Consider the following 14,364-nt stretch of genomic DNA (forward strand, 5'->3'; position numbering starts at 1 on the left):
AAACTCTTGGCATGACGGCAGAGAGCAGCTGGAAGGAGTCCACCATTTGCATGTTTGGAAACAAGAACATTGTGTATCACAGTGGGGGCACAATGACATGTCAGTGTCACACTGCATAAATAATACACGAGTGGACAAAATAAGAAACAAGCAGCGGCAATATAATGGTTCGCAAACGCATGGGTTTTTCTTTTGTGCCGATGTTCTTGCCATTTCGTGCGCTCGCAATGCGCTCGGAGATGCTCGTGGCCGCGCCCATGGAGCGACTGACGCGCAATGGATCCTCCTCCCGAGGGGTCAGTGAAGTGAAACTGAGAGGGAAGAGTGGACACTCCTCAGACGGTCAGCACTGCACTCACCATGAGGAGCCGGGGGTCTGGGACTTCTACACAGAGAGGATTTCACTTTGTCTGTTCACTGTCTGATCCGGGAAAATACGCACCGCTCCACGACTGCGCGCACATAATGTAAGTCTGCTGCGTCTATGAAGACAAAACTAAATTCTGTACAATTACGCAGCGTATATCTGATGTAGTTGTTGGTACCATTGTAGCTTATCTTTTATTATTATTATTTTCATCATATAAACCAAATATAGCCTACAGTTAATTCACATATAGGCTACTTGTCATCAGCAAATTGCAAGCAAGTCTAATCTTCATACAGTTGGGTACGACATCATGCAAAGCACTATAGCTTGTGTTGCAAATTTAACTACCTGAGGGAAATGTATACCTAATAGGTTGTATTAAATGGTTGCATTCATATTAGACAAAACCAGGCTAAAGCTCCTCTCAAAGAAATAATAGCTGCATTTGTTTAAACCATTTTGTTGTTTTTTTTTAAATCAGATAAGATGATCTTATCATTATAGGGTCTAGTTAACTTCATTGGTCGTCAGGTGCTGCAACACACACACACACACACACACACACACACATACACACACACAAACACACACACACACACACACAGACGCAGTGACAGCATCTCTCCACCTCAGCGAGCATCAGAGCTGCAGCCTGCACAGCAGACTGATCTCTTTCTGTCTGCAGCTGCATCACTCGCTGAACTAATTCAGTTTTGTCTTTTGCAAATCCATGCAGAATAATCATTTGCACCAACTTCATACACAGGCTTGTGTATTTATTCTACCTTTACTCCCTTCCTTTGGCGCCTCCGTGTAGGTGAACTCCATGCTGACTCCTCGCTGAGGGTCAGAAAATGAACGCCTCCTCCTGCTGCGATCCTTCGGACAACATGTATAGGCAGACTGCCGGATTTGACCTCAATGCCAGCTGTGACTGGACATCGGTGGACCGAGCGCTGCAGCTGCCTACCTTCTCTATCGCAGCCAAAGTCCGAGTGATCATCACCTTCATCCTGTGCGGCGTTTCCACTCTCTGCAATTCGGCTGTGCTGTGGGCGGCCAACGGCCACAAGCGCAAATCCCACGTCAGGGTGCTGATAGTCAACTTGACCGCAGCCGATCTCTTGGTCACCTTCATCGTGATGCCCGTGGACGCCGTGTGGAACATCACAGTGCAGTGGCTGGCGGGCGACCTGGCCTGCAGATTCCTGATGTTCCTCAAGCTGCAGGCCATGTACTCCTGTGCGTTCGTCACAGTGGTGATAAGCCTGGACAGACAGTCGGCCATCCTCAACCCTCTGTGCATTAGCATGGCCCGCAAAAGGAACAGGGTCATGTTGATTGTGGCTTGGACTATGAGCGCCGTGTTCTCTATCCCTCAGGTAAGGCCGGGTAACAGCCGTGGCCGTTTTGTTTGGTTCAGATGATCAGAGACTTACCACGTTGAAGAAAGTGAGCGGTAGGGATGTGCTGGGTTATAGGATACCCTCCATGCAGTGTTACAGTGAGCAGGATATAGGTCCCTATACCTGTCCATAGATGATTGGATCAACATGTTCTATCTCATTCCCATAGAGATATTACACTGTGGGGAGAAAACTGCACATGCCAGAGGAAATTATAATCTGGTTTCACAGTAACTTGAATTAGACTCTCATACTTATTATTCTCTCCGTTTACATCTGCATGCATTTACATGAGATGTGGAAAATGCACGAGGATTTGATGCAGTGAAAACAGGCAGCGTGATTTAAGGCCCCTCGTGGTGTCAGTGTTAGGGATTAGTAGCTCTATCACTGAGTAAAGCACAGATGGGAATCCCTAATCCTGTCAGTGTGCTGTACATGCCTCTCTGTAACCATTAAGATCTTTTGCAGCATATAGCAAGTAACACTGTTGATCACGGTCCGAGGAAAAAAAGCAGAAGTGTGGCACTGGAGTCCAAACAGAACTTTGATGCTGGACGATTCTGTAATAAGACTGGGCTACATTTAGTGGTTTTAAATGTCATCGTCAATGCTTTTTTTATTCTACAATTTGTACAATATCCACACAAGATAAGAGCAGAAATGACGAGGCGATCAATCGATTAGTCAGCCAGAAACACAAGTATATGTCGCTTAGGAATATGGGAAATTATACTGGACATTTTTAAGTGTTTATGGACACGTTATAGACAAAAAAGTGAATCAATTTAAAAAATATAATGGGAGCAATCATTTCAATTACGGTGTGTTTGAGTTCTGGATGCTTGGTTAAGAGCCACAAATATAGGCAAGATGTTTTCATTTCTGAAATGACAAATGACGTTGATGTTGGTAGCAGACTTTAGCAAGTTGTTAGCTAACTAAACTAACTAAGTAGTGCATAGTTGCTGACCAACTTGTTGATTTATCATCGTGTTGACTGAAATTAAAGGGCGATACTTGTAAAGAGTCTCAAATCAACAAGACAGTCGACCTGACCAACCTTGTACAGATGGTAACTTGTACCTACTTTGGAAACGACCTATAGAGGCATATTAACGTCAGGCGTACTGGACCTTTGTGTTAATGGTAACAATAATACACATTTAAATTTCAGGATGTGGAACAGTCGTAGTCGGGTTAAGGCACCGAAAAACACATTGCCCGGTTAAGGAAGAGATTGTGGTTCATTTTTAAATAATTATCTCTTTTCAAGTTTAGAGGACCATAGTCTGTCATCATGGTTATAATAATAGTAATTATGAAAGTAAACATGTGGTTACGGTTGTTGATTAAGGTAACACATTGCTTCCACATCAAGAGGGAAGAATCAGCAGTCTCCTCTGTGGGGGTCCTGTGTTTTATCAAGGCATCCGTCCGCTTCCTACTACTCCTCTAATGTGGAATCTACTACTTACAATATGTCTTTCTTCCTCATTTGCTCCTGTCATAATTACTACGGCCACTAGACAAAAAAAAAGTAACTTTGCTTCACAATAAAATCCTGACAACTTCTGGTGTCCTTAAATATGAACTTGATGGCTACATACACAATTTAATGCCAAAAAGTTGAAGCTAAAGCTGACACCTGCTTCCTCACCTGCTGAGAAGAGAACGAAATGTTGTTCCTGTACTGCAGAGATAATATAGTTAGTTCTTATTCTATAAAGATTATATGAAAAAGCAGACAGAGAATTTTTTTATAATAATATATAAGACAGACTGCTCATTGGACACACTCGTGACAGTGGTTAGTTATTTGGTTTGCTGTTCATACATTTTTTTTTATTTAAAAAAACGCTTGGAAATGTGTTTGGCTGGAGTTGAAGAAGTATAACCTTCCCTATGGAGCGGGTTAAATGGATGGAGTATCATCCAGGGCCTGCATCCACAAAAAGGGGAAATACTATCATGACGTCTTTTTAAAAAAATGATTTTAATATAACTTGTAACCCCACAAGATTACATGTTCCATGCTGTCAATAGTTCCTGATCTACGATTGGACGACCACTCAACTGTCATTGTTTGTGTGAAATGGGATGCGACCTCAGGTCACAAGCGTCAGTTGTGTAAATGAACCACCTCCACTCCTTTAGTTTCATGTGGCACAATGGACACGTCACTAGCTCTCATTGAACCCTGGTATTTGGATCAAAATTAGCGACCTCTACATGAATGTAATTCTGAGGGATGTTGGGCTGTTTGATCAAACCACGGGGATATGACATAGTGCTTTAATCTTTCTATCTCACCTCTGCCAAACGGACGGGACTAATGTCATTTCGTTTCTCAATCCACAGATGTTCATTTTCCATAATGTGACCATAACGTATCCGGCCAACTTCACCCAGTGCACCACGAGGGGGAGCTTCGTCACTCACTGGCAGGAAACGGCGTACAACATGTTTACCTTCTCCTGCCTCTTCCTGCTGCCGCTGGTCATAATGATCACCTGCTACACCAGGATCTTCATCCAGATCTCCAAGCGGATGACAACGAAGAGCTGTAAGTCTTGGGCTGCTGTCTGGATGCTCGGACCACAGACAAGTGGATTAGAAAAAAGAACTGGTGGTTACTTTGTATGTTTACATCTGACTCTTTTTTTCTACCCTAGTGTCCTCCAACGAGCCACATCTACGCTGTTCAAAGAACAACATCCCCAAAGCGCGGCTGAGGACTCTGAAAATGAGCATCGTCATAGTGATCTGCTTCATCGTCTGCTGGACCCCGTACTACCTGCTGGGTCTGTGGTACTGGTTCTTCCCGGACGACTTGGAGGGGAAAGTCTCTCACTCCCTCACCCACATCCTGTTCATCTTTGGCCTTTTCAACGCCTGCCTGGACCCCGTCATCTACGGCCTGTTCACCATACGCTTCCGCAAGGGCCGGCGGAGCAGCCACCGCAAAGCCACGGTGATGTCGGAGAAGGCGACCAACGCGCTGATAACGGAGCCTTTGCCGTGCAAGAGAGGAACGGCCACCGGTGAAGAGGACGGCCACTGTGAGCAGGCTGCGCTGAAAACCGCCGACACCAGGTGTCCAGCTGTGTTCAGTGAAGGAGAACGGTGCCAACTCAGCACTGAGAGCACAATGTGATGAAGAGGAAAACAGAGCAATGCAACGAACTTTATACTGTTCTATGGACTTAATTATTTCAATTATTTTGCCTTTTTTCCAGTGTTATCTCTTCACTGGATATACTCATTCCACGACGACACATGCATGTGTGTGGTTAATCTGCAAACTTATCATATTTGTCACCATGTACTCCAGAGTAATGTGTAATTATGTCTGCAGACGTGTCTTTGTGTGGGGCCCTTTGGGGCTGTCCTCCTCACTTAAGGGTTATATAAGAGCTTTATGGACACAGTAAAAAGCTCTTTAAAGGTTTGTGTGTTGTGTAGCTGGCTCGCTATATACAGTGTACATTCACCGTTGCACAACAGTCGTCACAAACGGCTCTATTTGCTGGTCTCCGGTGACTGTTAGGGGTTACAGAGGCGGCGAATACGCAACTACAACTAAAGAAGAAAGGAAGACCCCTTCAGAAGAACTTTCATGACCCAGTCCATTCCCTTAGGGGGACAAATGCCTGTCATGTTATTCGGACAGCAATCACATGGTGTCAAGCATGTCAACCTTTGCATGTCAGTCCCAAGTCAAAGGGCATGGAGTTGTGTTATGAATAAAGCAGGGCGCAACAGACATAAACATTGTAATGATGAGAATTCAGTTCAAAATCCTCTATCAGAAGCAGCCGGGGCCTCTGTCCCTCACTCAGAGCTATGAAGCAGTGTTTTTGACTTGTTAGTCAAGTAGGATTTTCTTTTCTTGTCAAGTGACGTGTCAGCTAACACTAGATCAATTAATTTGTCAATTGCACTGCTTCTCCTCACGCTGACTTATTCTCCATTGTCGGCACCGTTTACTGTCGTGACAACGCGATAGGAACGCAGGGACAGGGTGGAAGCTATGCACTCTGAGTGAGAGAAACGCATGCACAGGGAAAAGAAGGTGTAGGCCGACACTGTAGCCATGACTACAGTGTCGGTCAAACTCTGGACAATGTTTTTATGAAGAAAAACCTGCCGGCAGGTACTAGGACAGCTGACTGGCAAAGGCATTAAGGACAACTATTGTGCAGGAGAGAAAAAATCATCAGAGCTGGAATGACGGCAGATAAACCACACGAATGAAAAAAAATTCTGAATCTAATGTTGATAATTTCCCTAAGACATCTCGTCGTGTAGATGAGGAAGAACCAACACGCCGATGGCTAAATTGTGGAAATTCTGACACGGGCGGCATTGATGGCTTTGGAAGACGTGTGGAAAAATAACTGTGGCAGACGCAATTGAGAGATTGACCGTGGCCAAGGAAGTTGAAAGGACGGCAAGATTAATTTCTTTTAGAGAAGAATTTGACCAATTTAGGAAGATGTTTTTTTTAATTGCATTTCAAAAAGTAAGGTTGCTTTTTATCCAAGTGAAAAGGACACATTTTCATGCCCGTCAAAAATGAATTGGAGATGGGCAACTTCTTTTCTAAATGGCATATGAAGTGATGGTGGTTCACTTCCCTACATAACATGTATTCAATGTTTTCAGTACAGTAAACAACTCTGGACCTAATTCACAGATTGGGTACAAATAAACATGAGTTGTCGTTGATGCCAATTGAATAATTACTAATCAGTGAGCATTAGCATTTCTAACAAACAAGTGGCCACGGCGTGACGTGAGGCGCAGTGTAGTCTCAACACAGCATAAACCTTTAGGGGATGGGGCCATAGGAAGGGGCTAACGGTTCACATGCAGACAGTTCAGGTTAACCGGTTCATTTATTTGTATTGGATTACAGCTTGAGGTGTAGTTATTCTGTGTTGGAGAAAAATTGATTTTGGTAAATCTGATATAAATTTAGACATTGTCTTGTCTCCTGTCTTCTCTAATCGACGTCTCCACCTAGCGTCAGGCGGCTCCAGCTCTGATCTCATGAAGTTCTGTTCAACGAGCCCAGAATCCCGACCCACCGGGGGAATTCACTGCTGTGAACACGCAAGAGACGGGGCCATAAATCAAAGCATGTTATGCCCCTAGATAATCCCCCTGCACCACGAAACCAATGACTTCCATTTTTGAATGAGACACAACCTTTACACTGGTGTGATGCTCAAGGTCTGGCTTACAATGAGGGTTAGGCAAGCAAAAGAAAATAGAGACATTCAGGATATTCTTTCGAATCAATTAATCTCAAGGTTGGACAACTTAACAGATTGTCGTCTTTTTGTTACAAGTTAATGTCAAAAAATATGAAGTGGGGGACCGGAGTCGTGTGGAGTACTCAGCGTGAAACGACTTCCCCGCTGCCCGTAAGGGTTGAACGGATTTTCCCTTCGTTTCTGAGTCATTTGTTCGTTTTCTAAAAAAGAACAAAGTGAAAAAAAAAGATCAGTGTGTGGATCCTTGCATGACCAGCAATCTCCTGTGAGCACTTCCGAAAGGAAAGTGAATCCCTTTGGCTCTCCTCTTCACTGCGGTCTGATGGTGGCGACAACAATTCTGCCTCCCCCCGGGGACCCACTGGCTCGGCCCTGACCTGCGTGAATATCAGAACAAGAGCAGACACAACATCTGTACAGAAGTCAGTTGAATCCTTTCAGTCAGACATTGCTTTTTAATGTTTTACCTTAGAGCTAATAGACGCAGGGTTAAGGGTGTGTATTCATCACATGGATATTATTTTAAAAAAGGACACGGATTAGGATAACAACTGTTTACTGTTAGACAAAACACACCTTCTCTGTACCTTGTTAGTATGATGGATTACAGCGTATCAGCAAGAGAGAGTGTGTGAGAGCAGCAGTAATGTGCACACCGCAATGGACCATATGGCCGGACGGGAGGCTGAGCCAAAAGGCATTTCTCAAATTTAATTGGACAATCTCTCCCTTTCTTGTAGCCCGTCGCCACGAGTGTATGGCGGTGACTGAATGAAGAGTGAGTGCAGGTCCTAACGGCCAAAACAGTGTGTCGCAGGAGATTCCCGAGGAGCTCACTAATCCAAGAAAACCAGAGCCAGTTGGTTCCGCGGGCCATGACAGATGCCACCTGCACATCTCTCCTCCGAGGTGTGCTGGGCTAAACTACCCGTGAGGATTAATAGATTCTATATGTAACAATATAACCCAGATATTCTACTATGTGAGATTATATAGCGAGAGAGAGAGAGAGAGAGCAAGAGCATTTTTGGCATGTGACGGTAGGCAGTGAGCAAATTCTTGAGGCATGATGGAAAGTATATGAGTATAAGAAGCTTTAAAAATAAGATTGGATGAAGGCAACAGGTGCCGGTGAAGCCAGAGGAGGTGGAGGAAGAGTGACCTGCTGCTGCTGCGGTGGCATCTGATGAGACAGGACGTGAGAACGAGCTCAGGGTGACGGAGACGAGTCCGTGGTTCTCAAGTGTTTTTGTCACAAGGCGCAACATCTCTGAAAACCTTTTTATTGTGGTTTTAGCTGAATGAATCATCATTGCTAACACTGATGCAAGGAATCGCCAATGTGTGACGGACAAGGCAGACGATGTTAATGAAAACGACAGAGAGAGAGAGAGAGAGAGAGAGAGAGAGAGAGAGAGAGAGAGAGAGAGAGAGAATCTGAAAGAACCGCAAGTTCACAACAGAGGAAGGGATGAAGTAAGATGATGTTATGGAAGATAGATGTTATCAGAGTGCAAAGTCCCCTCATTACAGTTCGACAGAGGTAATAGATAGCTATGTATAACGTCATATTGTCTGGCGTGTTCGAATAACTGATTAAGTCCATGTTTAAAATACGTCAATAAATACAATTTGTCTGTCACGTCGAAAAGGAGATTTGATTTGATTTTGCCTGGAATAGTCTGATTGCATCTCTCGAGAAGAGAACAGCAGCAGAGAGCAGAGGTGATGAGGAAGGCAGCAGACAGATGAGACACCAAAAGAGCAAATGGAGAGGTGAAGAGTATCAGATGAGACGGACGCAGAGTTATCACAGTTTGTCATTGTTCGCATTGGTCACGCGTCAGAAGTCCCAGAATAGAAGCAGGAGCTTTGAGACCATGTTGGGGTCAGTGTTTTTCTCACTGACTGAATTATTGTGAACAATGTAGCACATGACATGATGATTTTACTTATTGCTGCTGAAAATAAATATAATGATAAAGGTGAGTGAGGACAAATCTCTGGGCTGGGCTAGAGAGTCCAACCTTGACCTTGACCTCTTCATGCTAAGCTAAGCTAAGTTAAGCAGTGCTTGGCCCCATAGTCGTCTACCTATTTATCCATTTAAGGGTCGCTGGGGGGCTGGAGCTGATCCCAGCCGACAGGTCGCCAGCCTTTCCCAGGTCAACATACTGTACATACATAGTTTCACATTCACACCTATGGTCAATTTAGAGTCTCCAATTTACCTTACCCCAATCTGCACGCATGTCTTTGGTCTGTGGGAGGAAGCCGGAGAGGTTGGTTTGAACCGGGATTCAAACCCAGAACCTTCTTGCTGTGAGGCGACAGCGCTCACCACTACGCCACCGTGCAGCCCCCACCGTAATATCATTACATTATCATATCATCATTGTGGTATATTGGACTATTTTGTTGTCACACTACCTCTGAAGACACATCCGGTTGTTACTGGCTCTACTGGGTAGGATGCTCCTTCCCCGACAGGCTGCTTTGTTGAACAGGATGAGATGGATGGTTCGGGTTCACTGGTGTTCTCTAAGGGGGCTGGCGAGCTCAGAAGATTTTTTATTTCTAATGTTGCAACTCATCTCGCAACTGTCGTCATATCGCATCCTCCTCCGGAGGACCTGAGGCTCGGGCCCCGTCGCCACAGCAGTCCAGAGCAGCACATCTGGTGAAGAGCGGTGCAGCCACTCTGGTCTGATGAACAAAATGACTGAGTGGCCTTTGGCTTAATGAAAAAAAAAAAAAACCCACAGTCAGTGACCTATACAGCTACATCCTACAGTACGCTGTATGTGTTAATCTGGTTGGTTACCTGCCAGCATCCACATCACTGACACCGGAGCCGTTTTCGTCTCTAATCCTATTGTCAGCCAAAACTGAAAGACGCCCTGCGTTGGATGACTGTTTACTGTTGCAGTAGAACAAGTTATTGCTTACATTGTTTTTTGGACTTGGCCCACATTACTGTATCATGTCTTCTCGGCTGGCGAATGCCAACTCGTTCACTGCTCGCTGATCCTTCCCAGGCCTGTTCGCTCCAATTACATCTCCGCCAGGGAGCAGGGGGCCACACCGTCTGATGAGCGCATCATCACGCAGGCCAGGCCTCCCTTCATCATATGTCTCGGTCGTACCACGCGAGAAACAGATGTAAAATACCTGTGGCCTGCTAAGGGACAGCTGCTGAGGCCAAGAAACTTTCTTGTCTTGAGGCCCCCTTCTGTCACTGTACAATTGGACTTAAATACATTAAACAATCTCATGTGCAGGTATTTTTGCTGAGAGGGTTCATCACTCATCGGACTCTTTTGGGGGGGTGCAGTAACACCCTTGAACGAACCCTGCGGAGATGTCTGAGCCTTTATTTTGTAGCAGGGGAGCAAAGGAACACCCAATTTCTCACTCCCCTTATCACTACTGCGCTATTATTGTCTTAGCATTTTTAGCACGGTCCCGCGGTTGCATTTTCGAGAAGAAAACATCACCTCAAATTGCTTTTCAGCACCTTTGCATTCAGACGGAGGAATCTGTAAAGATCTGTTTCTCTTTGTTCCAAGCAAAGTGACACTTTCTTTTCTCAAAAAGAGAGAAAGTCGCATTTTGGAGCCAAACCTACATTTGCTGCAAATTCAACCACTTTAGCGTAGACGAGGCTTATGTAATTTTCTCTGTCAAACGGCGAGTGCAGATAAAGTGCAGAGATAGCTGAAAGTCATTACGGCTACATTAGACTATCTGGCCTCTTTTTCCAGATGCAGGGCGCGCTGCCATCATTGGTAACTCATTTGTCATAACAAAGTGGAGATAAACACATCTGTGGCGACCTTTCCAAGTACAGTGAGGATGTCTCAGACCTTCGGTCGAATCAAATTATGTAATCGTATGTTATCTAGTAATTATACGGAAATTATGAAAAATGAATATGAGCAGTGTTTCATTATTCGAATTCAGGAAAGTCCATTTTTATGAATGAAGCGAGGCCAAAGTAAGGCTCTTCTTTTAACATGCTCATTCTTGCGGCTCCTCCTCCCCTCATACACCGGGGGTCGTGGTCCCTCAAGCATTCCCCAGGTCTCCGGGCTTATTAACCACAGAATGGACTTGTCTCTGAACCATCTGCACTGCCTCCTCTCAGTATGGAGAAGCTGAGCACTTACAGAAGTCCTTTAATAATCATGATGATTGTGTGTGTGTGAGGTACTCAGAATTAGGAGACAAATACTGTACATTATCTTTAATCGTCATTCATTCTTGACAGTATGTTAATCGCTTGGTAGGCGAATACACTGCTTCTCCTTTTTTTTACCGATTACTTTGCAGTGTTGAGATTATCATTACAAAATCAAATAAATATGACATATTATTCTCTATCATGCTGACAATCAGAGTGGTTCAAATTAGCCCTATTTCTTACGGCCATAACATGTATGACAACAGAGATGCTCACACATTTGAAAGATTTTTATCATGACTATGAGCAGTTGGGCCTGGGGCAGACACAGACAGGCTAGGGAAATAGGAAAGTATTAAGAGATTGACCATTGCACTTGTCTTTTCATTGGATTTGTTGACAGTAAAAAAAACCATTACCAACCTTATATCCTTTAAGGCTCATAGTATATATATGAGCAGTGTGTAATGGCCATTCAAAATACCCCAACCGACAGACACTGCACCACAGAATCAGACGCGTTCGGGCCCGATGACTGTCATTAATGTCTGAAGGGTTAGAGACGTGTTCAACATTCACAATTGTAGACACAATCATGAAATACTGGTTGAAGAGGAAGTTGCATAAGTTCCACAAGCAGGCAGTTATGGCTGCATCAAGAGTTGTCTCACTGGAATTGTACATTTCCTGTGTACATTGATGAAGAAAAGCCACAGTCAGATACACGTGGGACAGCAGCTCCCTCAATAATACCCCTCATGTTCCTGTGTGTTACAAGCAATTTTCACGGCACGGATGCATGAACTTGATTAACCCATTTTAACCTCTATTAGAGGGTGTCTTTGTCAGCGTCACAGGAAAATAGCAATGCGGGTTAGATACAGTTCAAGGAAACGCCACTGCAAACAGCAACTAGTTATTTAGGCTAAGACTTAAAATAACAGAAATTATTCCCTGTAATCATTTGACTTGCAAAAAAAAGAAAGAAAAGCATTTTTTTTCTCCTGTGAATGGACAATATCATGTCATGGCATTTATTTTATCTCGTCTTTATCACCCTCTCTGTCCCTTCTGTGGTGACAAAGTCCAATTGATTTTTTTTTCAGGAAAGGATGGAGGGTGAACTCGAACTCCGTCGTCATCTCAGTCTGGATTTTTCATCTCATGGTTTATCTGGGAGATGTTTTAAAAATGAAATTTAATGTCTTTGACATCACTTGACACTGCCTCTACAGATTTCATGAGCTATCTCGTTACAGTAAAAAGTCATTACCATGTCAACGCAGCAAGAGTTTTCTATTAGTTAATCTTTCATTTTACTGGAATAAATGTTGAAAAGGCCGCACAGGACTTTGCCAAATGACTATTTAGAAAATCAAAAGCTTGCAGTTACTAGAGGAAGAAGAGGAATTTGTGACGCTTTGCTTTGTTACAAGCCCACAATGCAGACACAAATCAGACTGGAGACCGAGCTGAGTATTTGACTTAGGTTGCACAAAGTCACAGGTTGAGTAATCAATGAACACATGAACTTCTCTGAACGGGTAGTGGGATCCAGGGGCGGGGGGGGTGGAATCCAGTGGCCGGATGGGGTGGGGAATCCAGGGGAACATGGAACATGGAGGGACCCATCCGAACGAGGGGAGGCCAGAGCGGGGGAAGCGGCTGGACTAGGCAGGCGGAGAGGCTGGAGGTGACATGCCGACAGCTGGGAAACACTGAAGTACGACAGACTGAGGCACAAACGGGGACTGAGGTGAGCCGCAGCGGTTCTACCACTTGTTGAGGTTGTGGAACGAACCGGCGAAGACTGAAGAGGAGGACCGGGTATTTAGGCAGGAGCAGGTGAGTAGTGGCAATCATCATGATGAGCAGCATGTGAGTAGGTGAAGTGGCGGGAAGAGGAAGTAGGTCAGCCAAGCCCAGATGAGGAAGACGCACGCAGACAAACACAAGCAACACAGAGGAAAATAGGGACAGGGAACTGGTAGACCCTGACAGGTTTAGGCCTGTGTCTAAGCCTTGTTAGGGCTTTTTTAATTTAATTTTATTTCATTACACTTATTTTATTCAAATTGTTATAATGAGTCAATGTAGCAGTTTAATTATGTCACAGTCAGCAAAGGCTTAAGACCTCACATCGTCACAAAACAGCAACCAAGGCTGTAAGCTATGTTTGTGTCAGTTTTCATTAGAGACATTTTATATGAGTTTCATTGATTTGACCCAAATATGAATGCGCTTCAAATTGGACAGTAACTGCGTTTAAGAGCCTCTTGCAAAAGCTGTTGTTCATGGTTCTCAAAGTGCTGAAAATGTTATTATGAGAAATCTGTGTCCCTGGTCTGAATTAATACACGGTCCTCGCTGACCGTGTGCAAAATATGCACTTTTAGCATGGCATTACATTTTATTAGCCAGGCTACATGCCTGTCCTGTTTCATCATCTTGTGCTACATTACATTATGTCGTGATCTTATTTACCTTGGTCCTGAAACATTTGGTTCATGTTGCAACCATGTAGAAACATTTTAGTGTTTACCCTGGCAACCATCTTGGAGATCCCACTGGTGAATACAAACAAACCATTGCCCTATTTTCTGATGTTGTTTCTCCTTGCACTGTGGCACCTTGGACTTAATTCAAAAACAAATTAGAGTGAAAAGGATACCTAGTGTGTGTGACAATTGATTGGAAAATGTTGTGGTTCCTCTCCATCTGAGAAATTAGGAATATTTGTTGAGAATTGGATGAAATGGTTTGGTTCTCTTTTACCTTAACGAGCAGTCCTAGTTTTAGTCCTCTCTTATGTTTTCACAAGTACATGTTTACTTATTTGCCCGTGCCTGCCTGCATACCATACCTGGCCTTCACATTTTTGAAAGAAGTAAAAAAACAACTTGCACGAAATAAAATGAAAACCAGCAAAGCTCTTGATACAATTTTGATTTTTGAATAATATTGAACGAAGGACTTACATATGAATAAGAACATGCTTCACAGAAAACCCGAGAAGCAAAGAGTATAAAACTGCATTAGACTGAATTCTTGTTTTTCCTGATACTTCCGTCAGACACCTACTGTACAGGAGATGACACTCCAATTTTGAGCCAAGAAGTGAGT

General features: G+C 44.0%; 1 protein-coding gene and 1 long non-coding RNA gene across 2 annotated transcripts; one reads left to right on the forward strand and one right to left on the reverse strand.

Annotated features, from left to right (window-relative positions):
• Nucleotides 1-157: 157 nt before the first annotated feature.
• LOC118302791 (putative gonadotropin-releasing hormone II receptor) lies at nt 158-5,548 on the forward strand. Its single transcript, XM_035629233.2, has 4 exons — nt 158-467; nt 1,188-1,752; nt 4,138-4,342; nt 4,452-5,548. The coding sequence occupies exons 2-4, from the start codon at nt 1,225-1,227 to the stop codon at nt 4,931-4,933; spliced, it is 1,215 nt and encodes a 404-aa protein (XP_035485126.1). The 5' UTR covers nt 158-467; nt 1,188-1,224; the 3' UTR covers nt 4,934-5,548.
• A 730-nt stretch (nt 5,549-6,278) lies between these two features.
• Nucleotides 6,279-11,794, reverse strand: LOC118302792. The gene is made up of 3 exons (XR_004790633.2): nt 11,665-11,794; nt 9,489-9,795; nt 6,279-7,435 (listed from the first exon to the last, which is right to left on the reverse strand). It is a non-coding gene; the product is annotated as an uncharacterized LOC118302792 (long non-coding RNA).
• Between the last annotated feature and the right edge of the window lie 2,570 nt (nt 11,795-14,364).

This window comes from Scophthalmus maximus, chromosome 4, assembly GCF_022379125.1.
Source record: "Scophthalmus maximus strain ysfricsl-2021 chromosome 4, ASM2237912v1, whole genome shotgun sequence".
In the NCBI taxonomy this organism is placed as follows: domain Eukaryota; kingdom Metazoa; phylum Chordata; class Actinopteri; order Pleuronectiformes; family Scophthalmidae; genus Scophthalmus; species Scophthalmus maximus.